Genomic DNA, 27,940 nt, shown 5'->3' with positions numbered 1-27,940 from the left:
CTGCTGCCTTGGCTCCTGCTACCGCTGCTTGGCACTGGGCTGCCATGGAGAGACGTCGGTCGATGAGGACACCCAGGTATTTGGCAGTCCTACCCCAGGGTATCTCTACATCTCCGATCTTCAAAGGCGCCGGATGGCCAGATCTCCTAGTGACGGCGAGCGCTTGGGACTTGCCTGCGTTAACAGACAGTCTCCACTTGCTCAGCCAGTCCGGGAGGAGATCCAGCGTCCTTTGAATTTTGATGGCTGCATGGTCAGGTGTTAGTGATGAGGCGAAAAACGCCGTGTCGTCAGCGTAGAGCGCCGCCTGGGTTGCCGGATCCGTAGGTACATCACTCCCGTAATGGTTGTACAGGTCCGGGGAAATACAGCCCCCTTGTGGGACACCTGCGGTGATGGGGCGCTCTGTGGAGAGGACCCCGTCGACACGGACTTGGAAGGTCCGTCCGTAAAGGAAGGATGCCAGTACCCTTACCATAAAAAGTGGGACGCCGGCTCGAATGAGTTTGCAGAGAAGGCCGTCATGCCACACACTGTCGAACGCCTTTTCCATATCTAAAAATACTGCGACCGTGGCCTCCTTCTTGTTGGCCGCAACGGAAAGGTGGTTGACCACGCGCACTAGCTGGAGAGTTGTGCTCAGTCCGGAACGGAATCCGAACTGATCCCTTCGGGGAGGAAGGTAGGGGGACAGGTGTTTCTTGAAGAGGACCTCAAAGTGATTCGGGTGCATTGTAGAAGTCTTTAAATAGGGATGGGGCCACATTATTTATAGTATTTTGATCTATTGTACCTCTGTGTCGTGGCTTCGGTGTGTTTTATGATAGCTACTCGTAGATTGGACAATACGAGGGCATAATATGGCTGAACTATGCACTAATAACGAAAAATTGCTAAACTATGCACTGTCGCCTAAAAAGTGCTATCCGATGTCTACTCACTACTGATTACCATTTACCGTACCGCGTACGGCGTACGCATACCACAGTCGACAAGAGATAAAATACTGGTATTTCAGTATCGGTGCGGTACCGATATAGTTAATATTCAAATATTAACTATATCGGTACCGGTTTATTCATTCGAGATATGTGCAAGGTGACAATATTTAAAACGTAATAAGCGTTCTCTGCGAAAATACAAAGAAAAAAATACACCTTTTAAGCGTGATTACGTTTAGAAAATTTTCCCGCCTGTCATGACTTTCTTGACAGGCTATACCGATAATATCAATGTATCGAAAAAAAATATCGATACCTTACCAGTACCGGTTGCTTGCTCCCATATTATCGATATTTGTACCGATAATCAATATCGGTATAAACAATATACCTGACTATTACAGTCCCTGAGTGATGAGTCCCTGGTACTGAGTGAAAAACATGTTTTGTTTCATAGGCCATAGGCCATAGCCCATTGGTAGCCAACGCCAAGGGCAATGACCAAGCAACCAAAGACACAATCGAGACTTTTTAAATTCGTGTCTATGATCAAAATGTCTTTTACGAATCCGTAGTGATGGTGGCTGGCTTCCTTGCAAACATAGCGTCATAAATTACATTTATTCGTAAATTTACTACGTACAAAAACTGTTAAATAATATTTTTATAGTGTTATAAGTGCTCACGAAGTTACACAATCAATCGGTAAGTGTAATTTTTGAAGTAAAGTGACAAAACTTAACGCTACCGGTACTCACTACACGTGGTCGTATATTAGCGCGTTTATCTTACGGATGTGTCGATAATTGATATGTATTTAATAAAACGCCCGCTCTCGGATTCGGTTTCTTCATGAAAATGTGTTCAATATGATGAAGTCTTCACTTGGGCATGAAAGTGAATATTGAACGTGGTTAGTTTGACAGCGTTCAGTGCAACGGTAAAGGGGTTCATAATATATGAAAAAGTGCATTGAGTGATTCATTCCCATGTTCATCTACCTCTACTAGGACGTTACAGTGCTCTACGAGTGGGAAAACTGTTCGATTCTGCGTGCTTTATACAGCAGGATTCAGTGTTTGCCAAGTAATCAACTTTTCTATATGACGCATCTACTTGCTGTCAAAGTGTGGGAAAAATCAGTAATTGCTATGCAATTTTTGCAACAGCAAACAGGTGCTTTCTATTTATGAAAGCATGTAAAGTATGCGTTGGAATGGCATTGGAAGTAAAAATATTCTGACACCACAATTTCTTAACCTCAAATGTTTTCTGCCTAGTGTTTAACAATTTAATTTAATTTGGATTCCTTTGCAATAACATATAATATGATAAGTTCAAGTTGGTGTGTTTTGCAAAGGTAAACATAAAGGAAGGAGATCTATTGAAAAGTAACAAAAATATTAATAATATTATGTTCTTGTAGAAGCTATAATATAGTCCTGGCTATATTCTTGATTAAAATATAATAAAGGTAATATAATTTTCTTCTAAGTATTATCTAATTTGCAGCATTCTTACAACTAGCAATTCAATTATAAATTCATGTTAAATTTTTTTGACATCATGTACAATACAAAATTAACAACACATAGACTATATTAATATTACTAGCTATTTGATAGAGCTTTGCTCGGTATTCCATAAAACATGAATAAAATGACATTTTCTAAAAATGATTCCTAGCTAGATCGATTTATCGCCCCCGAAACCCCCTATATACTAAATTTCATGAAAATCATTGTGGAGCTGAAACTGAGATTCCAATTATATATATACAAGAATTTAAAGATATAAGATTAAGTGTCAGATGTCTATGTTTAGTAACCTGTTCAATTTACTAAAATCTATGCCTTAGGCTAAGTATTCACATACGGTTTTGCTTGATAGTTTTACTCCGAATCGAAGGAAATGACATATTTGAAATATTTAATTCCATTGAGCAGTCAGTTTTGCGGTCCACACGGTGGTTATTGCTCGATTTGGAGTCAAACAGTACTTAGCTTTAGATCAGACATACTTGGCCATATAGATTTGTTGAATAAATTGTCAAAATTTAAAAAAAAATCCTTAACAAGTTTTTTCGTAAATAACTAGAATACAAGTTCCCAATGTAGGGTAAAAATAGGGGATCAGTAGCACCTCCATCGTAGGTATCGTGGACACTAGATTTTCAATTGTTATGCGGCAGCCGGCCGCCGCTTGGGGATTGATGGGTTAAGAAGTAGGAGGGGCGCTATCATTGTTACTTGCCCAATTCAGGATTCGGTCAACAATACCATTCTATTACATCTCATCCATCAGTTCCATCAGTTTTAGACATAAGGAACCCTTCACTTAAACGGTTTTAAAATGAAACAGGTAAAAGTAAAATGATAGCTTTCAATTGAACATTGTAAAAGTATAACCTACTGACACAATTTATAGACATTGCAATTTAGAAAGTTCATAGAATAATTGTAAGCCAAATAGTTTCAGAGCTAATATTGGTATCTTGTTTTTTTTTCTTATCATGGCAAAAGAAAACCTGTGATTATGATGAGGTTCAACATTAGATCAATGTGTAATTATAAATTATTTTTATTACTGTCTTTTTTATGTTACTTGCATATCTATAATGAGACTTGCATTACTGTTATAACAATAACTTCTTTTTTTACTCAATATCATTTAGAATCTACATTCTTTCTTTTATTTTTGTATTGAATATGTAATCAAAATTTACTTTCTTATAGACACAACAGGTTTTTCTTATGAAGTGTTTGTGTTACTAGAAAGAGCCACATTTTTTAGTACAGAACATTCAGGGCTAGGTCAGACTCAGTTCATCATCATCATATCAGCCTATAGTCGTCCACTGCTGCTCAGTTATTGATATTTAATATTTATTGATTGTTCAGTGACATATTGAACTAATTTTTCTGCCTTTATTGTTGTAGCTGTTGTAGATGTCCCATCCTATAAAATAATAATTCAATGAATAATTTATTTAATAGACGTGCAAAAGTATACTTTACAACTTTTTATTGCGCGAATTGGTTGGGGTGTTTTTTTTTTTTTTTTTTTTTATGAAATAAGGGGGCAAACGAGCAAACGGGTCACCTGATGGAAAGCAACTTCCGTCGCCCATGGACACTCGCAGCATCAGAAGAGCTGCATGTGCGTTGCCGGCCTTTTAAGAGGGAATAGGGTAATAGGGGATGGTAGGGAAGGGAAGGGAATAGGGGAGGGTAGGAAAGGGAATAGGGTAGGGGATTGGGCCTCCGGCAAACTCACTCACTCGGCGAAACACAGCGCAAGCGCTGTTTCACGCCGGTTTTCTGTGAGAACGTGATATTTGTCCGGTCGAGCCGGCCCATTAGTGCCGAAGCATGGCGCTCCCATGGTTTTGGAATTTTTCCTTGTTGCTTATGCTAAAATATAAACTATTACAAGTTACCGTAGTTATACAAGTTACGACTTACGCCATTGTTTTAAGGCCGAACATTGTTTTACCTTACACCTGCCATTTCACGATTAAAAAGTTACACCTCCATTCAAATTTCGAATTACTATGATGTAAAACGAGATCGAGAAACGCGTCTCGCGGAGACAGTGGATTTATCGGCACGTGAACATTCGAAAGTAGTTTCTAATTGCACTTCAACTATTCATATTGCTAATTAGAGTAGACATACCATATTGTTGAATAATCCTCTCTTTGCCATTGGATAAAGAGTAATCTAAATTCTAAAACACCATAAAAATACTTACAGAACGGGTATTCTAGTGGGTTTGCCTGTTGGTTTATAGACCAATGTGTACCTTCGGAAGTATATGAACATTGAAATCATAGATTTAAAACTTGGTAAAATAAACTCTAAAAAAACGAAAAGTGAAATTGACGATTATATATTTCATTAATTGGGTTAGTAGCTTTGTATGAGTTTATGTAAGTTCATTAAAAATATAAATAATTATTACTTATTATGAAATGTAATGATTACGTAGCGACTTATCAGTCAGGGTCACGGCACACTCGAGGCAGTTGTTGTTGTGCATCTCGCTCGCTTGTCTTATCTCAAGACAGGTCCTAACAGTGATACTAAGTCCAAACGGCGAATCGAGGCACAAAACTTAATATAAAATGACAGAATTTCTATGGAATTCTATGCCTTGTTATTTTGATTATAGCAAAGTCGCATTAATTGCATTTTAAACATTACCTCCATCATGGATGGATAAGTATGATAAGATGGAACAACTGGTAATGTTTAGAAGCATCAGAAGTAGATCTTGTCAATTAGAATATTTCGCTTCATGTACCTGACGTAAGCGCATCAGGTACCTTACTCCCGAAACCGATATCGATTTCGATTTTCGATTTCAACGGTTTTTGAGAATTTTGACACTTTAGACATCTAAAATAGCGCTATTTTAGATGTCTAAAGTGTCAAAAACCGTTGAAATCGAAAATCGAAATCGATATCAGTTTCGGGAGTAAGGCCCCTTTTCTATTGGTTCTAAGAACATTCCTCTCAAAGCAGTTTCTGTGGAAACGCAGCCTCTATAGGCACCCACTAGTAACCAGTTAGAGAAATGATCACACGCGGTGGCGGATTTACCAATAGGCTAAGTAGGCTGGAGCCTAAAGCGGCAAATTTAGCTCCATTTTTTATTTTACAGAAATAAAAAATCCCACCAAAACATTTCTTATAAAATATTGCCGGGACGACCACATAAGGTTTACGGTTTACCCTGTGAAAAAGATATGAGATATCATGTAGAGCCAAGCTTCTGAATCTACACAGTCTAACTCTACTGACCCTAACTTAAACAAATTCTACATACCAGAAAACCTTATGAAACCTTGTGTGGCCGTCTCAGCAAAAATTTTCAAAAAATGTTTTTGGTGGGATATGATTGTGAACTATAAACTAACGTATTGAATTTCAAAGGTCAAAAGCAATAGGGGCGGCAAAACATTGAATAGCCTACAGGCGGCAAATTTGTAAATCCGCCACTGATCACACGTATTTAACAGCGTCGTTGTCTGTTACAGAAAATGAGTTCAAGTGTGTGCTACAAATGCAACCGGACCGGACACTTCGCCCGCGAGTGCACGCAGGGCGGTGTCAACACACGGGACACTGGTTTCAACCGCCAGCGCGAGAAGTGCTTCAAGTGCAACCGCACCGGACACTTCGCGCGCGACTGCAAGGAGGAGGCCGACCGTTGCTACAGGTGAGATCAGCCGTTGTGTTTCTGGAAGGTAGAACCGCACCGGACACTTCGCGCGCGACTGCAAGGAGAAGACCGACCGTTGCTACAGGTAGGATCAACCATTAAGTGCTTCTGCAGGTTACAACCGCATCGTACAATTCGCACGCGACTGCAAGGAGGCCGACAGGTGAGATCAACCGTTGTGTTTCTGGAAGGTACAACCGCACCGGACACTTCGCGCGCGTCTGCAAGGAGGGGACCGACCGTTGCTACAGGTGGGATCAACCATTAAGTGCTTCTGCAGGTTACAACCGCAACGTACACTTCGCGCGCGACAGCAAGGAGGCCGACCGTTGCCAGAGGTAGGATCAACTGTTGTTGCGGATAGTAGGGTACAATCAGTGGTAGCGCATCTTCAAGTGCTTAACCATACTAAGGTCGGGCCTTCGTGCGCGTCTGCAAGGATGACCGTTGCTACAGGTATTATCAATAGTTGTTGCGGGCGTAAAATAAATACTGCATGTTTCAACTTTCAAGCGTCAGTGCAACCACAATGAACACCTTTGCTCATGCGACTTAGAAAAGCCGCAATTGCTACAGGTATGACGTACCATTTTTACAGATATCTAAGATACAACTGACTTGCTAAAGATATTATCATTATCAAGTATCAACCAACCCCACTAATACAGTGTTATCTTCAAATAACATCATCTATTACAAAATACTGAATTTAATCAAATAGGCCCCACTACACGTGATATCTATTAAGTTATAGGCCCAGTGAGACCGAAACAAGAGGCATACCATGAAACCGTTTTGAGACTTAAAAAAATCGAACGAGAATGCCGCGTCCTGCTCTAACAACGTCTTTCACGTTTGTTAGAGTAGGACGCAACATTCTCGTACGATTGTTTGAGTCTTAAAACGGTTTCGTGGTACGGGTCCAGACACGTGTCTAATTCACGATGCACGTAAATATCGTAATAAAACTAATGTAATTGTGCCCGAAGGTTGTTGGCCCTATCGTCTCGAACATACCGCTTTTGGTAACCAGTTTCCCGAAGCGGGAAAATGATCAAACTAAACGTTCGTCTATCTTGTGATTCGATTTTGTCAACTGTTATTGAGGCAATAATGTTTTTTTTTTTAAAAACGACCAGCAAATAAGGAATGTTCCTTTACTTAGAGTTTTGCCGCCAATAAACAAGAAATACACACAGTTGGCTGCTGGGCTCTTTAGGCCTTGTTATTTTCCTGCATCAGCCTCAACTTAACGCCAGTTATATGTAAGGCCTTTTTACTATTCAGCCACCATTTTCACATAAAGATTGTATGTAAATAAGTGAAAATCGATGGTGTCGTGTATTAAATGACCTCGACCGAGCCAATTCGCCGGCCGCTGTCGGTTTTAGCGATGTGTTGGTGACATAATTTATGCTAGCATTATCAAACATTCTGTTATTCGGCAACTGGCTTTCAGGTTTGAGTAACTTATGGCATAGAAAAAAAATAATATAGAAGTTAGGTTGAATCTGTGGACAAGGTTTTAGTCCAAATAGTCACAATCCATAATAAAAGTTGCCCAAGGTTATACACTTATTTTTGTCATCAAAATATAAAGCCATGTATATAAGTATGAATGTTAAATTCCAGGTGTAACGGTACCGGGCACATAGCGCGCGAGTGCGCGCAGAGCCCCGACGAGCCGTCGTGCTACAACTGCAACAAGACGGGCCACATCGCGCGCAACTGCCCCGAGCGCGGCGCCGACAGCTCCGGCCAGACCTGCTACAACTGCAACAAGGCCGGACACATCAGCCGCAACTGCCCCGACGGCACCAAGACCTGCTATATGTGCGGCAAGCCCGGCCACATCTCGCGCGACTGCGAGGACGCCGAGCGGAACTAACACGAGCCCCGTCCGTTCTCATCACCGATCATATGTATATGCCACGCACGGACTGTAAGCAAAGGACGATAGGACGAACACCATAGACTGTACGAAAACTATGACAGGAGTAGACGGTATTCTCGATGGACTGAGGAGTATGATTTAAAATGACTCGCTCGAGTCGCCCGCCGCGAGCCGCGCGATAGGTTAATGTTTGTTCTTGCACGTGAAGAGTTGTGTTTTTAAATCATTTAATTGTGGGAGAAGAAACTATTTGATGTGGTAAGGTAGCGTTACAGATTATATATTTAATATATTTTGTACAGATTTATTTGTCAAAAGATAAATTGGGATACTGGTGTATCGTGAGTTTTCAATGAAGAATGTTGGGAGGCCCCGGAACAATCGGAACCCCTGACGTTGTCCGTTACGATATGAAATGTAGACGTCGCTCATCCTGTAGTACTGCGGTCCGAGTCTCACTATATCCTGAACTGTTGTGATAATTTCATTTGTTTTATTTATCAGTTCCTTTGTTTATGAGGTCCTGCTGACTTGTGGAGAATTCAGTGTTTAATTAGAAAATAATCAATCACTATATTTTTTATTTGGTTATCCCTGTCAATGTGCCTATGTACTTGTAAAGATATCAGCTTTCAGTGGGAGATGAAAATAATAAAAATCTTGCCTTATTTCTACACGGTCTTCCCTCATTCCTCACATGTAGTTAGATCTTGCACATGCCACCTTTTGTTTATTGTATTTTACATTAGTATGCGCACAGGATATATTTTTTTTACAAAATCATTGTAAATCATAAGGGAGTAGTTAAAAACAAATTATCAGGCCATTATTACTTTGTATTGGAATTTGAAATAGTTTGTGATCGGAGGAAGTAAAATTAAAAATAAGACTTTATTTAACGTTTTTAGTCTATTTGTATTAGATGTGCAATTTTAGTATTATTAGTTTCTTGACATTTGTTCACACAATTCACTGCCTTCTTAACGCAAATAGACTAGAAATGTAAAGAGGATACACTGATCATCTCGGAAATGCTATAATATCTAATATCCCACATAGGAAGAGGATATCCTTTGTTTCAAGAATAAAGTAAATGAAAAGCGTGGAATCGGGAATTAGCCCTTCTATAGCCCAGTCACCTAACTCTTGGAATAATTATTTTACCTGTAATCGCTTATCTCTTTCACTCACGTTTTTGCAAGTATGTGATAGAGCGTGAAAACAATATTTCTTCAATGACCGGGCAAAGCGCAGTTTGCACGGAAGTAGGGTTGCCAGGCGTCCAGATAAAGTCGGACACGGCTTTTGTAAAGCTTTGAATCAATATTTTTATATGAAAATCTACTAATTTTAGAGGGTTTTACACCTAATAAAATGTAAAATAAAACTGAAAATTACGAACATATTCCTACACTAAGATTTCAGATTTTAAGTATAGTATTTGATTGCAGGACTTCTTTGTACAAATGTCCGGCCAAGCTGGCTGCTTTGTTCAGCTTTTCGGTTTAGCGACCTAGCAACCCTACGCTAATGGTCGTTAAGCAACAGGTTTAAACTACAAAGATACGTATCCATATCTGTAATAGTACATATTTATTTGTGTCATGGAACCTTGGAGTAGCAAACCATCCAGAAATATGGAACTGGAGCAGTGTGATGTACTCAGTAAGTATTGATTTAGGAAAGGATTTAGGCTGCCTTTCCACCAGAGCTGAGAGGAGCTGTGTTGCGACTCTGCGAGGAATGTGTTTTTGAAAACCAATAAAATCGCTTCATTGACATGACTTTGCCATGACATCGCTCAGCGCGGCGATGCTATTGGTTCTCAAAAACACATTCCTCGATGTGTTGCTCCGCTCAGCTCTGGTGGAAACGCAGCCTTAATAAAAAGAGGTAAGATGTTAAGAAGTTGTTGGAGAATTATTATGGTCCCTTAACTTTCTAGAGGGGAGTTTAGGCTAGTACGAATAATTGTGGGTACAAAACCTGCAAGACTTTAGTCCTACCTAGTGCGCTGTGCGACAAGGCTTTAAATCAGTGGTCCCCAACCTTTTTTTCATGCGGGCCACAAACATGTTTTGCCGCAACTAAAATTTTTAGGTTTAAAAAATAACGTTCTTCAAAATTAACGATTTAGAAGTGAAAATAAAAATTCACGATTTTCACGATGACTAATTTACCATAGTAATATGACTTTACGTTATTTTGCCGGTGGGCGTTAATTTCAAAATGGCTAACATCACGCGGGCCACAAAGTCCCGGCTAGGGATTGCAATCCGGAAAACCGGGTCCGGTAATCCGGCGGATCCGGCATCATTTTACGGGTACCAGATCCAGTGTTAGCAAATAGCAATTCGTGGCAAACTGATAATATGGTTGTTGCTTGAATAACTTACTGAGCAGCTGTACTCATTGAGTACAGCTGCTCAGTAAGCTATTCAGTGGCCCGCCGCCCGCGTGAAGTCAATCTGAAAATTCACGCCCATCGGCAAAAAAATTCAAAGTCGCGGTCGTCGCGTCGTGAATCTTGAAAGTCGTGTTGAAAATTATTTTTTAAATCCATGATCCATCCAATCAAAACATTTGTTTTTATTTAGGAATAAAAAAATCGATTACAAAGGAATCGATTTTTTTACTTTTCGTCTTTCGATGATGAACGCATCACTATTCATGTCCACACTCCACAGAATACAAATTACTCACGGAGCTGGAGCTCTGGCTGGAGCTGTCGGCCCAGTGTTGTCACATCTACCAACTTTATGGTAGATCTACCTATTTCACCTCCCTTCTACCTATCTACCAACTTCGGTATCAAATCTACCTATTTTTCAAATTTCAACATGTCATTGTTCACATACAAATAATAAACGTTACAGACTCCTCGGATAGCATTTTGGTACATTGAGTCGTCTTGGCAAAATACTTCCTTGACAGCAATTATGATTTAAGAAAAAATCAGACCGCTACTACACTAGCTGCAGCTGTTCCTGAGCCCGAAGTCTTCTGTAAACATGTTGCAACAATAAAAAAGGAGACCAGTCCCCAATGTTTCCCCTGCTTTGTGGATTTGTGAGACAATTACTTGCACTTCCACATAGCAGTGCATATGTTGAGAGCTAGTTGAGAGACTGTTCTCCTTTGTCAACAATTTAAACATATGACAGAGAAACCGACTCAGCACTGACACCACAGACTACTAAGGGATACTACGTGACTGACACGCTGGACTTATGATACCCTTTGAAATGACAGCTATTTTTTGTATCTATTTGAAGCGGAATCAGCGCCCCCAATGCGGGGGAAGAGAACAAAATCTGACGTAAAAATGACGTTTGAAAGTCGCCATATTGTCGCTGATAGCAGTAGTGAGAGGACTTGGAACTTATGATGACTATGATATATGATAGGATGACTGATGACAACCAATTACGAATATCGGCCATTTTCAATTGACGTCAGATTTAATTCTCCTACCCGGCATTGGGGGCGCTAATTCCGCTTCAAATAGGCACAAAAAGCAGGTGGGTATCGTCCAGCGTACTTGTATAATAGAGGTCAGTGTTTGCTTCATACGAAGAGGTTCATTTCAATTTCAAGGAACGAAGAGCCGAGTGCCAACACAACAACCAATAAAATTAAACACCATCAATAAAACTCTATGGTTATACTCGCATTTTTTATTCTACAAAATTTACTGATATGAGGGTGGTAGATCTACCAATATTTGATTCTAACGTCTACCTAATTCTACCAATTTTTGGAATGACTTCTACTGATTTTCTAAAATTTGGTGTGGCAACACAGGCTGTCGCCGACTCGCCGGGCGTGGTGCGATTGCGCGGACGGCGATTTTGCTTTGGTTGGTTGAGCCTACTGCGATTTGTGTATGAAGTGAGTAATGGGAGGTTGTAACGGATTTGTTTATATCAAAAACAACATTTATTTTAGTATTTATTAGGATAAGTTCAAGAAACTTTGTGTGAAATTAGTGCAAATTTACAAAATCAAAGTGAATTGTATTGTTTACATGTTTTTGTGCGGAGGAACACTGTTGGAAACAATACGTCTTCATGGGCGTTAACTTCAGGTTATGTATCAAAGCTTAATATTAAATTAAAATATAGGTTAATCCTGTCCAGGATAATATTTCCCGGTCTCTTTGGAAATATAAAAACACAGCTTTACGTCACTTTTAGTTAGCTTCACCGAAAAGTTTACATCTTGAAGTTCGATTCTCGGTTCAAAAACCAGTCGCATTTCCACCAAATTCCTTTGTTATTACGTGTTAAAAGTTGTATTTAATTCAATGAAAGTATGTATTGCAGGCTCCTTTTATGAAAAGACTGAATTATGAAGTATAAGGTTATTTTAACGATATCAATATTTGGTATACTTCGAACATGTTATACGCAAGAGTATGCGGTTCCAACGTACAATACCGACACGAGTTTACCAAACGAGTACCCGGGGACCAACGATCCCAAATACGACAACCCGTACGATCCAAATCGGAGGTACCAGAACCAATATGATATAAACCAGTACGACCGAAACCGAAACCCTTACAACGACCAGCGGAATGACTACGATAGGAACGAACCGGTGTACAATCCCAATCCTTACAACCCTGAAACGGCAGCTAATGGGGCAAACCCATGGGATGTGAACAGATCATACAATACAGCCGTGAGAGGGGAACTGGAACATGACAGTGTTATCATCAATGAAGCGTAAGTTATCTAAATACGCTATTGATTGTACTGTAGATTCTTAGTGGAAATTACTGTTCAAGTGCAAAAGGTTGTCTTTCATAAAGAAGACAACCTTTCATGTTATATTTTTAAAGAATATTGCAAGAAGATCTTCTTTAGTGTTGTAACTATTGTAACTATTTTAATCAATCAAAATAATTGTCAACATTGCAAGGTTTTTACAAGAATCAGGTAGAGTTGTGATTTTGAAAATTGGCATTTATTCTAATATGGGCTATATTTGTTCTGAAATAAAGGTCTGAAAGTTCTCACCTGCTTAGTGACTGTTTTAATAGATGTTGCATGATTGAAACTACAATAATGTTTAACACATTACTCATTACATTATTAAATTACTAAAGATAACTGTGAGTTTTACGATTATAAACCCAATCATATTAAGTTAGTTTTTACGGTAAAGGATATTATTGTTATATTTCTGTTTTAGGACATACTTTATAGTAGCATCCCGAATGATCCGTCCAGGCCAAGTATACAAAATATCCACTAACATCCTGCGTGCGAGACTGCAGACCACCATCAGGGCTTCCATCTCATGTAACGGTGTGGAGATTGCCGATGTCAGTGGGAGAGTTAAGGAGGGAGTGCCTGAAGTTTTGAATATGAAGGTATTTGCTTCTATTACAAATTTAAAACAACAAGTCACAAAATTGCAATGATTACAATCATACTAATAAATGTTATGATTGTTAAAAGATGGATAGACAGACTGATACAGTAATGCATTAATTATTATTAAGTATAATATGAATAAATAATGAATGCATTTTATTGTTACCTTTTCACTAAAATTTGATTAAGCTTTAAGCACAAATGCCAGAAAAGATTAAGAATATTATTTATACCAGAAGAAATAGACAGTAATTAGCTCAATGAACTTGAGGACAACATAATATTATATTATATTTAAAACATGCATGCAATTAATAAAGACAATGCCTAAGCCTGTGCCAAGTTATGCTTTATGAATACGGATGAACCTTATAACATTGACATTATTTCAACATTAACCCTAAGGTCCCTGAGACGTCGGTCCCTGGAGATTACAAGCTTCGAGTCGAGGGACTGTACCTAGATGACCCATTCGGGGGACATGCTTTCGTCAATGAGACCCAGCTCACATTCTCGAGAAGGTTCATGACAATATTCATACAGATGGACAAACCTGTTTATATGCAGAGTCAGACTGGTGAGTAGATTTTTTTGTAACTGATATTTTATTTCTGACCACTGAAGACTGAGCCTCACTATACCGCCAAGGACTTGGTGGTTTCAGTCCTTGGTGGCCATTTTGGTGTTATATTCTATTATAAAATGGGTTGACACCTCCAAGGATTTTTTTTATAACTTGATCATCGCACATTACTTCGACTTGACGCCAACCCACCTCACAGTTTGGCATTGAATTTTTAAGTCTATGTAGTGTGACTTAGGAGTTAATTTACTAACTTGCGAACATCTAGTTGACGGCTAGTCACCAACTGGCTGTCCACGCGGTTTGAGGTGGCAAATTTTGCTCTTATGTCCTAACAATATAACTTACATTTCCATGCCATGCAGTTGGGTTGGCATTGAGTTGATGTAGTGTGCAATGAGTCCGTCTGACCATCAGTATCAATGTTATAGACACAGGCGTTAGTACTAAGTGTGCCGAGATATTATGGCTACCACTGCACTGCATGAGGCAAGCTGTCATGAATAGCCAGCTTTTGGGATTCGGTCTGTATGATGATCACCGAAGGACTCGTTAATCCCTGAGATTCGTGAATTGTGAGGACGCCAGAGCCCGTTCCCGATCCGTAGCCTGTATTAGTTTGGGCTACTTTCTCCTCCTGTGTGTGTACGTGATGCAGGGTATTTAGATCGGTTTTAGGTATTCTCGCTCCTGTATATTTCTTTAGCTTTATAGATCGCACTCCGTCCTTCGATGAATAGATGTTACTGTAGAGTGTAGACTATGCTTAGGGCGTAAGCCACATCCATAGGGTTCCTGTGTGTGCAAGACAACTCTTGGGTGATACTAGTTACCAGGTTGATACTGGGTACCAATGTATCGAAGTTGGTTAATCGTTGGCGCCTATTAATTAATTAATTTGCCATGATGATAGAGCCAAATCAATTAATAGGCGCCAACGACATTATCCTCATTAGAAATATCAACCAACAAGGAAATGGTTTACTAATTTTCACGATTTAGCGAAATTAGCATATCAATGTAACTGAGCTCAAATCTGTTAAAAATAATTTTATAAAGTTCTTAGTGAGAACAAATAAGACTAATAGTTAATTAGTGGATACTTGCCGAATTTTCGGCATGACTTGGTTATACAGTGAGCCTATTCATTCGTTTTTAAAAACAAAAAAATATAGTTAGAACCTGTCCACATAGCGCTGCGTCACCGCAGCGTTATTACGAAGCAGTCTTGACGTCAACACCCCCTCCCGCTTCGTCTCGGGGGATGCTGTCCGTCATGTGTGCGTTGCGACGACGCGTCGTGTGAACACCTTGGTTATTTGTATGTAAAACAAAGCGACGACAGCGCTGCGTCGACGCAACGCGCCGTGTGGACTGGCTCTTACTCGACCAAGCTAGTTTGCACCTTCCGTTAATGGGATGCATTGTGCACGCGAGGTGCAAACTTATCTTGGTCAAGTTGTAACTACAGTTAAGTACATTCAGTATAACTTCTTCATACAAGGAACTCACAAAGTTTCGCTCTTTCTGTCCCTCTGTGTGGACACAGAGAACAGTAAAAAATATTCATACTCTGCTACCAGAACGTCTTAGCACCTCTAACGACGAACATCTCTCCATCTGACTATCTATCGCGTCTACTCTTTCTTTATATTCATACTTTTCAATATCTACATACATTATTTTAAGCAATCTGCCATTAATCATTACACAGTCTAGTAATGTATGAACTACTGACTACTGTATGCTTTACTACTCTATACCGTTTTTACTGGCAGAAAAATAAAGCTATTATATTTTAATGCAACAGACCAATTCATATCTATCTATACTAATAATATAAATGCGAAAGTGTGTCTGTCTGTCTGTCTGTTACCTCTTCACGCCCAAACCGCTAAACCGATTTTGCTGAAATTTGGCATGGAGATACTTTGAGTGTCGGGAAAGGACATAGGATACTTTTTAATGTACGGAAAATGTACGGTTTCGGCGCGATAAACAAATTTTGGCGCAACGGAGTCATATTAAATAAATATAGATATAAAATTGCTCTTATCTTGACATCGCTTTTGCACTAGAAGCAAACTAGTAGTTTTGAAACACGTAATAATAGTACGATAGCCTGCAGTTTGAAAATAGTAGCCCATTGATTGATGTTCTCAAGATGTTTATTTATAACTCTCATGTTGTAAGACTTGTAACTCGGCCGGAACACATCTGTGTTAGATGATGATTGATTACACCTTTTACTATAATGTAGTATACCAGAGCCTGCAGCTTAGACGTTTTCTTTATCGCTTCTTTATAGAATCGCCGATCAAAATGTATGGAATTGACATTAGACGAGTCGAACGTCAACTTCAGGCGATTCTTTAAAGGAGCGAGAAAGAAAAGGTCTTGGCTAAAGGGCTAAAGTGGCCAGTTGCGAGATATGTCTAAAGGTGGCTTTCCGATCTTTGCGGTAAACGACCTCGACCGAGAAAAATCAAATAAAATGCCACATTATGACGATATAGGCTATAGTTTTGTATATTATTCTATAGTTTAGACTTTAGTCTTAAGTGTAAAATAAATGGATACGAAAATGTGATAATTCGATTGATACACAGGTCACTTTTAGTATTATAAAATCTCTTGTCGAAATTCTGATTTAGAAAAAAACTCGAAGCTCCATAGAAAATTTCCATTGAAATGACGTGTTTCAGTATAAAGTTTCTACGGTTTTGACTACAGAAACAAAGAACGAACTACGTTAGATCAACACATCAAGAAGGATGATGCCCGCAACTCCGTTGCGCCAAACAAGTTTATCGGACGGGAACCGTACATTTTTCCAGGATAAAAAGTATTCCCGTGGCTCTGCCTAAAACGGAAGAGCAGGAACACCGTTGGGGTTTTAGTGGGTATGCCAGGGCGCCGCCCTGGGGACTCCCACATACCCCGGTGGCCCTCCCCAGACCGCCGGGGATGCGTAAATGCATTTCCCCAACGAAAAAAAAAAGGATTTAAAAAAGTATTCTAATTCAAATGTCCTTTCCCGGGGCTCAAGATATCTCCATACCTTTCAGCAAAATCGGTTCAGTGGTTTGTGCGTAAACACTGAAGAGGTAACAGAAAGACAGACAGACTTTCGCATTTATAATACTTATGTATTAGTATTGGATATTTGAGTTAGTCAGCTATATTTGAGAAGAGTTGCAGCAATCGGTATTTAGACAAGTTGTGGCGTTCTCGAGTTCGACGCCAAATGTGTCAGCAAAGTATTTAACCCAGATGCACCTTCCCCACCTCTTACGAGGCGATAATTATGATGGGTGAGTTAAATGACGCACCAATTAGTGGCGGCACATCTTTTGAAATTGGCTATTACTGCTGACTTACGTTGATATACCATATAGTAGCCAAAATGCTGGATATGTTAAGAATGAGCTTCAGAGCTGGTTCTTTTTCAGAGGAATCCCTCAGTCCTCCCACGCCACTGATAAAAATGTATGTTTGGTTTACCGTAGCATAGTCAAAATGTGGAGTCCAGGTACCAGCGGTCATTGACCTTTATATTTTAGAAGCTATTTGCAAAATGCTCGTATCGTATTCTGTTAACTCTTAAAAGAGGGACTATTATAAATTCATTTAAATGGAATTTTAGGCCGGCAACGCACCTGCAGCTCTTCTGATGTTGCGAGTGTCCATGGGCGACGGTAGTTGCTATCCATCAGGCGACCCGTTTGCTCGTTTGCCCCCTTATTTCATAAAAAAATAGCATGGAAAATAGGGCTATAAATCCAGTGTCAATCAAATCCATATAGAAAACAACGAAACACCTTAAACTTTTACAGGGGTTAAAGACCGCTGTCGCCTCGAATCCCCGCTTAAACTATAGCAAAGGTATACGGTACAACATGGACAATGAAATTAGTGCAGTTTGATTGTTACCATTTTGCGAACCCATAAGTTATAACTAACTTTTCTCTTGCAGTGCATTTCCGCGTGATCCCTATCAACACGGGTCTGAAGGCTTTCGGGCGTGCGGTCGATGTCTTCATCCTGGACCCCAACCGCCGCATCATGAAGCGCTGGCTGTCCCGACAGGTGAGAGAAGTAGATAGGTCGCTTGCGCAGGAAACTTTGTAGACTATTGATAAATTTGTAATATTATGTTAATAACTGACTTAGGTTCCATATTTCGACCATAGATTATGTTTCATTATGTGTGTTGGCGGATTAGTACGCCGTTTGTGAATCATTTTTTGGTTAGAAAGAAGCAACAATGATAAGGAAACACGGTTTGAAGTTGGTTTCTTTTGTTAGAATTATGTATTATAACTTTCCTTGTTTGAATGGTTATTGGTTTTACATGTGGAGGGTATTACGATTATATTTTTTCAACTGTCTATCAGCTCCAACTTAAAAATAAAATTGCCTAATACTACTTACAATCTTACACTGATATATTATAATATTATAAGCAGGCCTCTCTTGTAAAAATCTTACTTTTTAATGCAACATAGAGATTGTAATAAGTACTAATGAGTATAGATTACATTACCAAGTATATGTTTGCAAAATCAATCTAATAACAAATATCCGACCATCCGTCAATTTACAACTTGTAGAGCCATAATAGGATCAACACGATCCGAAATGCCAGAACCTAATGCGAGTATTGTGCCCATATTGTCACAATACAACGCTAACCACGCTATTATGATCTATTGTCGCGAACAAACGGCATACAACTGAGGTGTCAAGTTAAATTGTCGCAATCTGACCGTCGTCGGTCGTATATTGGAGCTATTGTGAATGCAATTTCAAAAAAGCTGTATAGTATGTCACATGTCTATGCTAATCTAATTTTCTTAACCGAGTACAAAAAGGAGGTTATGTTTTGTCGGCTTCGATGGCCCAAAAATGTAACAGTTGGCTTTTTGTTTAGCTATCACTGTGCAACGCGAAGGGCGCTTATTTACCCCGTGTTACAACTTCATAGAAAAAAAACCGTTTTTTTTTTAATTGTTTTCATTTTTCAATGGCACTTCTTCTATACATATTTTAAAACAAAGTCGCTTTTTTCCCTCATGTCCCTTTGTTTCCTTTCTCAAATCTTAAAAACCACTCAACGGATTTTGATGCGAACAATAATCTAGACACGTCAAGTAGTAATATTTTCTCTATTCGTTAACAGAGTAACTTCGGTACCGTAAGTCTGCAGTACCAGCTCTCCGACCAGCCAGTGTTTGGAGAATGGATGGTTCGGGTGGAGGCCATGGGACAGGTGGAAGAGGCACAGTTCCTGGTTGAGGAGTACTATCAGACGCGGTTCGAGGTAAGTTTTACCAAAAAAAAACAAAAGTAGTCATAAAAGTATCACACTCTTGATTATTTCACTGGAAACTAACTCTACTGAAACTTCTTTACCATATTTAAAAGACTTTTATTAGGTTAGGTTTCAGGTTTTGATAGCGGCTGCAATTTCCTCCTTCACTAGTTCTTCTTTACGAGCTAGGGTAGAACGAAAGAAGTTTGTATGATTGTCTTGTTGACACTCCGAAAAAAGCTGTTGAGTTTCATTTAGAATTTAAAAAAAGACGGGTTGCACTCTGAGAGTGCCGGCAGAAGTGAAAACTTGATTATTAAAGTTGTGCATTATTTTTTATTTAACCTATTTTTTATGAAAATCGATTTTTACAAAATCGATTTTTTAATTAATCGAAACCCTTACAATCGATTAAATTTTAAACCCATTTTTTATGAAAATCGATTTTTAAAAAATCGAAACCCATTACAATCGATTAAAAATATCGACAATCGAAAAAAACAAACGATCGTTCGATTAATCGATTTCGATGTTACAACACTACTCTCCAACCGTTTTACGGTTTTTCGATCAGCACGAGAATCTGACGCACAGTTTTGACGCAGAGTTTCACAGTTTTTACCCATCCCACAAAAGTGCTCAACGCCGCTAAGGAAGTTTTCACTTCAAAAATATTTATTTCTTTCTTATTGTTAAGATATAGCTAAATAAATGATGCTATTTGTTCCCAGGTGAACGTGACAATGCCGGCTTTCCTGTTCAACAGCGACGCGTACATCACGGGGCGCGTGATGGCCAACTACACGTCCGGCGCGCCCGTGCGCGGCAACCTCACGCTCAAGGCCACCGTGCGCCCCGTGCCCGTGCGCCGCCACCGCCCCGACCGTCCTGACTATAGAAGTAAGTCGCTGCAGCGCTCCTGTTGTATACAGAGGACCATATCTTTATACTAAGACTTCTTACCGACGAACGGCACGTGTCGGCGGCAGTCGACGGCAGTGCAGTGTTTGGACTAATTTGAAGATAAGCATACTGGCTAGTCGGTAATCCGTACGCTGCCGATACAGTGGACGTAGTGTAAAAAATATATCCGTTTAATGCGAGACGTCCGTTGCGTACGATACCGACCTGTGGACGCTTACCTTTACGCGGTACGTCACGACTGCAAGCCTGATAAACTGTCGACGGCTGCCGTCGGCTGCCGCCGACACGTGCCGCCGATTGCCTTTGACTGCCACCGACACGTGCCGTTCGTCTGTAAGCGCTCTAAGCTGTCGAAATCGGTTATGTGTAAGTTTACTTAGAAACAGTAAAACAATGCAGTGTGTGCACGCGCATTAAACTCTACTGTATGATATTGTAGTAAGAATAAAATGCACGCAGACGTGAAGAAGTAAAATGAAACCTGCCATTAAATAGGACTTTAAGTCTGGTCAACTAAAGGCAACAGCAACATACAAAAAACATCTGTAATTAAATCTTCTATATATTAATACGTGAGCTAAAAACTTTCTATCCCTTTTGACGAAATGGGGAAAAGTAGGTGAATGAAATTTTGCACAGTTATAGTTTATATGGTGAAGGAGTGCATCGAGCTAATATTATTTTGAAATTATGCTTTTATCATACATTTTTTTAACAAATAAAACATTACACAGACTACAACACACACACACTAGGAAAATGACAGATTTTTGAGTGACAAGCCTATAAATGCAAATTATACTCTTTTATTTATGGTTGAAGTCTGTTGACAACAAACAAGGTGACGAATTGAAAATGGATTATAGTTTTTTTTTATTGAATCAGATACTATAAGACAATGCTTACACGGCCAGTCTGAGATCAGCTGAGTCCCAGAGACAAGAGTTGAAAAAAATATGATAAAGTCAATATTTTTTACAAAATATAGGTAGTAGTCCTGATGTCGTTGAAACTTAGGTCTAATTTCGACCATTGGGCGATCTCTAGTTATCTCTAAGACACATACCATTCTTCGATTTTCTTACATTCATGGTTAGTTACAAGTGAAGCTAATAAAAGCGTGTTAAAAATAAAATCATTTTTTGAAATAACACATTAATAAACTAAAGATACGATATATAAAGACACTTCAATACACTACACGATAAACAGTCACTAAATAGTAAATACTTAAACTTGTCCACAGTGCGACCGAATTACAACCCGTACCTCTACAACGAGACGGGTCAATACGACCCCAACAGCCCATACCAGTATCAATACGACGATGGCCGCCCCCCGTACCGCCCCGGGCAGCCCAACCAGCTCGACCACCCGGACTGGTGGTACGACCCACAGAAAGTCTACACGAGGGTGTTTAACTTTGTAAGTATACCTCATTCTTTTTTGTTCATTTACACGAGCGCTCTTATTGGGTACCATAGAAAGGGGTTTTTAGGTATAAAGGACATATTGATAAAAGATATCTGTCAATTTGTCCCTAAGATTTTCAGTCTTTCTATTATTTTACATTTTAACACACAAGTGTGGTGGTGTGGGTGTTGCTTCATGTTTCACAAATATTTTTACTGTTTCTGTATATTTTTTGTCGCTACAATAATAAATATTTGAGTCAAAAAGAAATAAATATTTTAGAATGACTTATGGACAAAATCAAGTTTATTTTGTATGGAACCCTTTGTATGCTAAATGCTAATGCGACTGGCAATTAACCGAATTTTGATTTTTTACAGGACGAAGAATACCCGTTCTGGATGCCCAAGCCGGATCCGATTCAGTTTGCGCTGCACAACCCGAGCGACCCCAACTACAACCAGTATAGCACACCATCCTCGTACAACTACTACACCAATACTCAGTACACGAAGCTGCCTTACTTGAGATTTGTGAGTATTTTTGTATCATAAAAGTGTGGGAAAGAACGTGATTAGATAAAGGTAGCGTAGGCGCTCTGTGCTTGATGGACCTAGGATTCGAAGAGAGTCTTGAGATCAAGATCAGGACTCGTTTGGGGAGGCCTGCGTTCAGCAACGAACGGTGTAGGATGATAATGAAGAAAAATGGGTATGGCAAGCTCCAATGAAAGATCTTTCTATGCTCTAGAATCTAGACCGAAGACTCATTTCCGACAAATATTATGCCTATTACGCTTCGGCAGTATAAAAGCTTAGTTCTCTAAGCTAGAAAATCTTAGTATTTATTATAAAGATATTCGCATGCTCCATGATATTTTTATTTTACCACAGCGCACCGTGCGATCCAGGCGATCAATTGATAGTTTGATACTCACTGATTGTCTATAAAGGTAATCGCACATTTATCAGAACGCATCGTCCGCGCCGCATTTCGTGTACTATACGGTGCGTTTGACGCGTACGGTGCTGACAAATGTGCGATCAGCTTAACTTGAATTTGGATTTACCCTGTTGCCGAACTTACCCTGATATGTCATTTTCAGTTCAACGGTACCTACGAGTTCAGGTATCCGATGGCGGAGCTGGCGCAACTAGTGCCTGTACTCGACGGCGTGGAGGTGATCATCACCGCCTCAGTCGGAGACCCGTTCCTCGACGAGGTGATAGAGGGCTACAGCATCGCCCGGATATACAACTCGTCGCTAGCCGTGAATATACTCGGCGGAGAGCTGCAGGTCTTCAAGCCGCATATGCCATTTGATATCTATGTAAGTGTAATCTACTTCAATTATTAAGCCGCATTATAAGCCGTTTGAGTGCCATTATTATGCTAGTGATTTGCTTATGGTAGGAGTTTTATATAATAATTTATATTACTCTCAATATTGAATGGATTCTTTTTAAATGTTGAGATATCTACCAAACACATGATAGTTTAACTGCAGATTCCGTGTGAATGTGTTTATTAGATTTATTACAAAAACTTAATGAAAAAAAAGAAAAATATATATTATAGGTATTTCCCGCAGGGTTATTACTTATTACATATGTTACAACAGCTATGCAACAGGCGTTTTACAGGAGACTGTCGTTGCTGCATTTGTTAAATACTTGTTGCCGTCGCAAGATGCATTATGGCCCTGCTGGAATGTTTTACCTTTCCGACATTCCTCCGTACACACAGTTTTTTTATTTCTTGCTTGTAACATTTTCATTATGCCATGGGCTCCCCGAGTGATCCTCATGTGTCATCCAGTCTTTTGAATTGACGGTTTAACATCACTACCATGTCACTAGATGGTGGTATCCTACCACGACGGTTCCCCGCTGCCGGAGTGGCGTGCGCGCGGCGTGGCGCTGTCGGTGAACCTCCAGGTGCAGGGTCGAGGGTCCGCGCCGGAGCCGCTCCGGCCGATGCTGCTGCCCGGACATGATGCTGTATGGCATCTGAAGGTCGACCTGTATAAGTTGCTGCGTGAGTATCCCGCTAGGTGGCGTTAGTGTCTTACTGTATAGTGCAGGGGTTCCCAAACTGTGCGACGCGACGCCCTGCTGCGCCGTGAAGAGGCAAGAAGGGCGCCGCGCCGTGAATCGATCCTCCATCATTATCCAAAACCACAAATATTATAAAATAAAATTATATATTAATATGAATTATACAAAGCAGGCAGATGATTAAATACTTGTTTATTATTATTAATTACTTGCTTAACCTAACTATAATCATTAAATGTGTTTATTATTATGTATGTTTTTGTAATAGCTACGTAGAGTAGGGCGCCGTCACAAAACATTGAGACTTGTAAGTGCGCCGCAGGCTGAAAAAGATTGGGAACCCCTGGTATAGTGTATAGAGAACGTGCTGTTAGTTGCTGTAGTTCATGCAACGGTCCTTATAGAGCAGATATATCAACTTGTCTTTCAAACGTACTGTGATCGGTTTCGTATGTGTGCGTGTCTCGGCCTATTCATACATTCACAAACACCACTGCCATTCTACGAATCACGGCACGGCTCGCACTGCTTTCGCATCATCTTACGTGAAGACAATAGATGAATGACTTGATCGAATATATTTTAAAACTGGATTGAACAATATTCTACTTCAGGATCCAATTATTGGCTACTGTCTATAAACTGGTATGAGTTCATCTATCTATCTGTCCAGGTCTGGAGAAGGAGCCCAACTACCGCGAGATCCTGAGCGGCGTGACGGGTGTGCGAGTGTCGGTGACGCTGTCGGACGGCGTGGGCGGACGCGCGACTGCGGACGCTGCCTTCGTGCCGCACTACAGCCCCGGACACAGACACCTGCGAGTGTCCACTACTACTACGGACGCCCGGGTAACTGCCAGCTGTTTAGTTAAAATAGCCTGTTGATTAGTTACCTAGGTGTCTAATAAAGTGTACGATGTCCACGCCGCCGCCTCCGTGCCGCATTACAACCCCGGAATCACCTGAGAGTTTCCATCACTACTACGGACGCCCGGGTAACTACCAGCTGTTTAGTGAAATAAGCCAGTTGATTAGTTGCCTAGGTGTCTTGTAAAGTCTGCCACCGCCGACGCCGCATTCGTCCCGCACTGCAGCCCCAGACACAAATATTTGTCCGTGTCTACTACTACTGCAGACGCCCGAATAACTGCCAACTGTTTAGTTAAATTAGCCAGTTGATTAGTTGCCTAGGTATCTAATAAAGTGTACGAATGTCGACGCCGCATTCGTGCCGCATTACAGCCCCGGAGACACCTGAGAGTGGTAGTCATTTAGTTGAATCAGGCAGTTAATTATATGGCTAGGTCTCTTATAAATACTGCGAACTTCGACACCGCGTTCGTGCCGCACTACAGCCCCGGACACAGACACATCCGCATGTCTACTAACTTTTTTGTCCGAGATACTTTCCCATAGTATAGTATTTGTTAGTTTTTTAACGTTTTTAATTTTGTTGTCAGGTGGGCGAGTACATAATATTCCACGTGGCGAGCAACTTCTTCATGGAGTCGTTCAACTACGTCGTCATGTCCAAGGGCATCATACTCACCAGCGGACAGGAGAACATGCAGGTACATTACGATTATTTTAAGTTACATATTTTGAGCTTTTCTAATGTGTCGAGTGCCTATGGGCGACGGTATTTGCTTTCCATCAGGCGATATGTTTGCTTGCCAAAAAAAACAGGTTCCTTAATTTTGTTCTTATGGGTTATACATATAAAAAATTATTTTTAAAACTGACACAACACCCAATTAAGCCCTATTGATCTAATTATTATCTGTTAAAAAGAATTCGTTACTTTAGTAAAAAAACAACAACTTTACATACAACTTAAGTATTACTATCATAGGTTTAAGTAACGTACAGAACATGTGATACATTTTATTTCATTTCAATCGATTTGATATTTAATGTGAAGGAAAGGAAAAGCTATTCACAACTTATCCGACAGATACTCCATGCTCTGTCTGTCGGATAAGTTGTGGATGCACTTATCAGGAAGTGGTGAAAAAGGCCCTTAGTCTTCGCACAGCAAAAAACGTCGGTTTCCGACGCAATATTTATTGATGTGACATTTCAGGAGGGTGTCCGCACGTTCTCCGTGGTGGTGTCTGCGGAGATGTCCCCGGTGGCGACGCTGGTGCTGTGGACGCACTCACGCCGCGCCACAGTACTCGCCGACTCGCTCACGTTCCCCGTCAATGGACTCACACGGAACAACGTATGTATATTGTATAGACTCGGGAGAGCCATGCTTCGGCACGAATGGGCCGGCTCGACCGGAGAAATACCACGTTTTCACAGAAAACCGGCATAAAACAGCGCTTGCGCTGTGTTTCGCCGAGTGAGTTTACCGGAGGCCCAATCCCCTACCATATTCCCTTCCCTTCCCATCCCTACCCATACCTTATTCCCTCTTAAAAGGCCGGTAACGCACCAGCTCTTCTGATGCTGCGAGTGTCCATGGGCGACGGAAGTTGCTTTCCATCAGGTGACCCGTTTGCTCGTTTTTGCCCCCTTATTTCATAAAAAAAATACTCCAGGGTAATTTGTCTCCGTTAGCACTTTTAACGCTCGCTACTTTGTATAGCGTCGAACTGTCAACTGGTTACTGTTTTGCCACTAGGGGCGCTATCGCAATCCTACTGTGAGAAGTAACAAAAACTGATACTTTGCTTAGGCTGGGGGGCACCTGCCCCGCCTCGCTGCCTGCTGATTTTGAGACTGAAGCCTAAGGCCTCTTACACACTGCGACTTTTAACAGCGATGCAGTCGTGCGTTTTTTAAACTCGCGATAGCATCGCGACACCAGCAATTTTTGTATCGATGCTGTCGCGCGTTAGTATCGATACAGTTGCGCGTTAGCATCGATACACACGCGCGACACCATAGATTTTTGCAATGATTTTGCTTCTGCATCGCGACAGCGTCGCGATTGCATCGCTGATAAAAGTCGCAGTGTGTAAGGGGCCTAAGAGCGTTAATGGAAAACTGGGCCTTGATTTATTCTTTCCAACCTTATAATATATTATCAATTATTATGTGTTCTAATTTCATCTGTTTGTACAGTTTACGGTGACGATCAACAACCGCAAGCACCGATCCGGCGAGCGCGTGGAGGTGGCGGTGTACGGCGAGCCGGGCGCGTACGTTGGCCTCGCCGCCATCGACCACGCCTTCTACACCATGCAGGCCGGCAACGAGCTCACATACGCCAAGGTACCATACACTAAACGATTCACAGATGGCGGGCCTAATCAATAGGATATATTGCTGCAATGTTTCACGCTAAAGGCAGCACCAGCATAGGCAGTGAACAAGTTTTGTTCAACGTTAGACCACAGAATATATAATTAGTACCTTACGGTACAGAAGTTTCACTCCCGAGTTTAGGTATGATAAACGCAAGCGTCCGGTCACCGGACTAGTCTCAAAAGGCTGGCATTTTTGTATTCTGTGGCTGAGCGACTCGCGCGCTCGCCGCCCGGCCGCCGCGCCGCCGCTCGCTTGACAGCCCTGGCAGATTGAAGTGAGGCGGCAGACAGTTATTGTACTATGAACGCTAAACGCAATGCAAAAGGTTGAAATTAGGTTGTTTTCAAGAATAGTAATTAGTAGGTAAATATCTCGGCGATTTCGCGCCGTTCGTATGGAAGTGAGACAGGCCTGGTTAGACAATGTTTCTGTCAATATTCTGATATGACGCTAGTAGCGCCCTTTGCCCCGAGCTTTGTCTAATATTCCCTATTAGGCCAGGTTATGTCAAACCCAGCCGACACATTACGGCCAACGGTGACTTGATATGTTTGTAATATCGTGTTTTACGCAAAATATTTTTACCCTTAAAAATGGTTTGTTTAGGGTGAAAATATCTTTCGAAGGTGAATTTTTTAAAACTCATTTTTGTTTAAGCGTACATAAATACTAGATTATACGTCCTAACTATCCGTATCTGTATCTTAACATCTTAAATGTATGTGCGCAGGTGATATCCAAGATGGCGTCGTTCGACGAGTCAACGAACGGCACGTTTTCGTACACGTGGCGATCGCACGCCGGCGATCCTGACGAACTTGTATACTTCCCGTCCTCTAGCTTCGGTATCGACGCCAATAGGACTTTCGAGTGAGTGAACGTTTGGTTGTGATCATTTTGGCTTACCTAAAGGGAAAAAAGTTTATGAAAGTGCCAATGTGATGCG

General features: G+C 40.6%; 2 protein-coding genes across 2 annotated transcripts in view; both read left to right on the top strand.

Moving 5' to 3' along the window:
- The first annotated feature begins 1,489 nt into the window (after positions 1-1,489).
- Positions 1,490-8,735, top strand: LOC121737482 (CCHC-type zinc finger protein CG3800). The gene is made up of 3 exons (XM_042129166.1): positions 1,490-1,646; positions 5,983-6,164; positions 7,800-8,735. The coding sequence occupies exons 2-3, from the start codon at positions 5,986-5,988 to the stop codon at positions 8,053-8,055; spliced, it is 435 nt and encodes a 144-aa protein (XP_041985100.1). The 5' UTR covers positions 1,490-1,646; positions 5,983-5,985; the 3' UTR covers positions 8,056-8,735.
- Positions 8,736-11,886: 3,151 nt separating this feature from the next.
- LOC121737466 (CD109 antigen) overlaps positions 11,887-27,940 on the top strand; it is a 30,502-nt gene continuing 14,448 nt past the window's right edge. The window contains exons 1-16 of the mRNA XM_042129145.1: positions 11,887-12,148; positions 12,387-12,791; positions 13,261-13,441; positions 13,851-14,022; positions 18,005-18,117; positions 19,211-19,351; positions 20,074-20,242; positions 21,513-21,691; positions 22,060-22,212; positions 22,785-23,009; positions 23,539-23,716; positions 24,410-24,585; positions 25,197-25,307; positions 25,820-25,960; positions 26,809-26,958; positions 27,725-27,864. Of these exons, the coding sequence (XP_041985079.1) occupies positions 12,412-12,791; positions 13,261-13,441; positions 13,851-14,022; positions 18,005-18,117; positions 19,211-19,351; positions 20,074-20,242; positions 21,513-21,691; positions 22,060-22,212; positions 22,785-23,009; positions 23,539-23,716; positions 24,410-24,585; positions 25,197-25,307; positions 25,820-25,960; positions 26,809-26,958; positions 27,725-27,864 (2,609 nt within the window). The 5' untranslated portion in view covers positions 11,887-12,148; positions 12,387-12,411. The remainder of the gene's footprint in view (positions 12,149-12,386; positions 12,792-13,260; positions 13,442-13,850; positions 14,023-18,004; positions 18,118-19,210; positions 19,352-20,073; positions 20,243-21,512; positions 21,692-22,059; positions 22,213-22,784; positions 23,010-23,538; positions 23,717-24,409; positions 24,586-25,196; positions 25,308-25,819; positions 25,961-26,808; positions 26,959-27,724; positions 27,865-27,940) is intronic.

The sequence above is a fragment of the Aricia agestis genome, chromosome 20, assembly GCF_905147365.1.
Source record: "Aricia agestis chromosome 20, ilAriAges1.1, whole genome shotgun sequence".
Taxonomy (NCBI): domain Eukaryota; kingdom Metazoa; phylum Arthropoda; class Insecta; order Lepidoptera; family Lycaenidae; genus Aricia; species Aricia agestis.
The sequence above is the reverse complement of the archived record's forward strand: the minus strand, read 5'-3'. Positions and strand labels throughout refer to the sequence as shown.

Coding starts and splice junctions, on each gene's coding strand:
- LOC121737482 (XM_042129166.1), top strand. CDS start 5,986: ATGAGTTCAAGTGTGTGCTACAAATGCAACCGGACCGGACACTTCGCC. Junction 6,165..7,799: donor GAGGCCGACCGTTGCTACAG/GTGAGATCAGCC, acceptor GTTAAATTCCAG/GTGTAACGGTACCGGGCACA.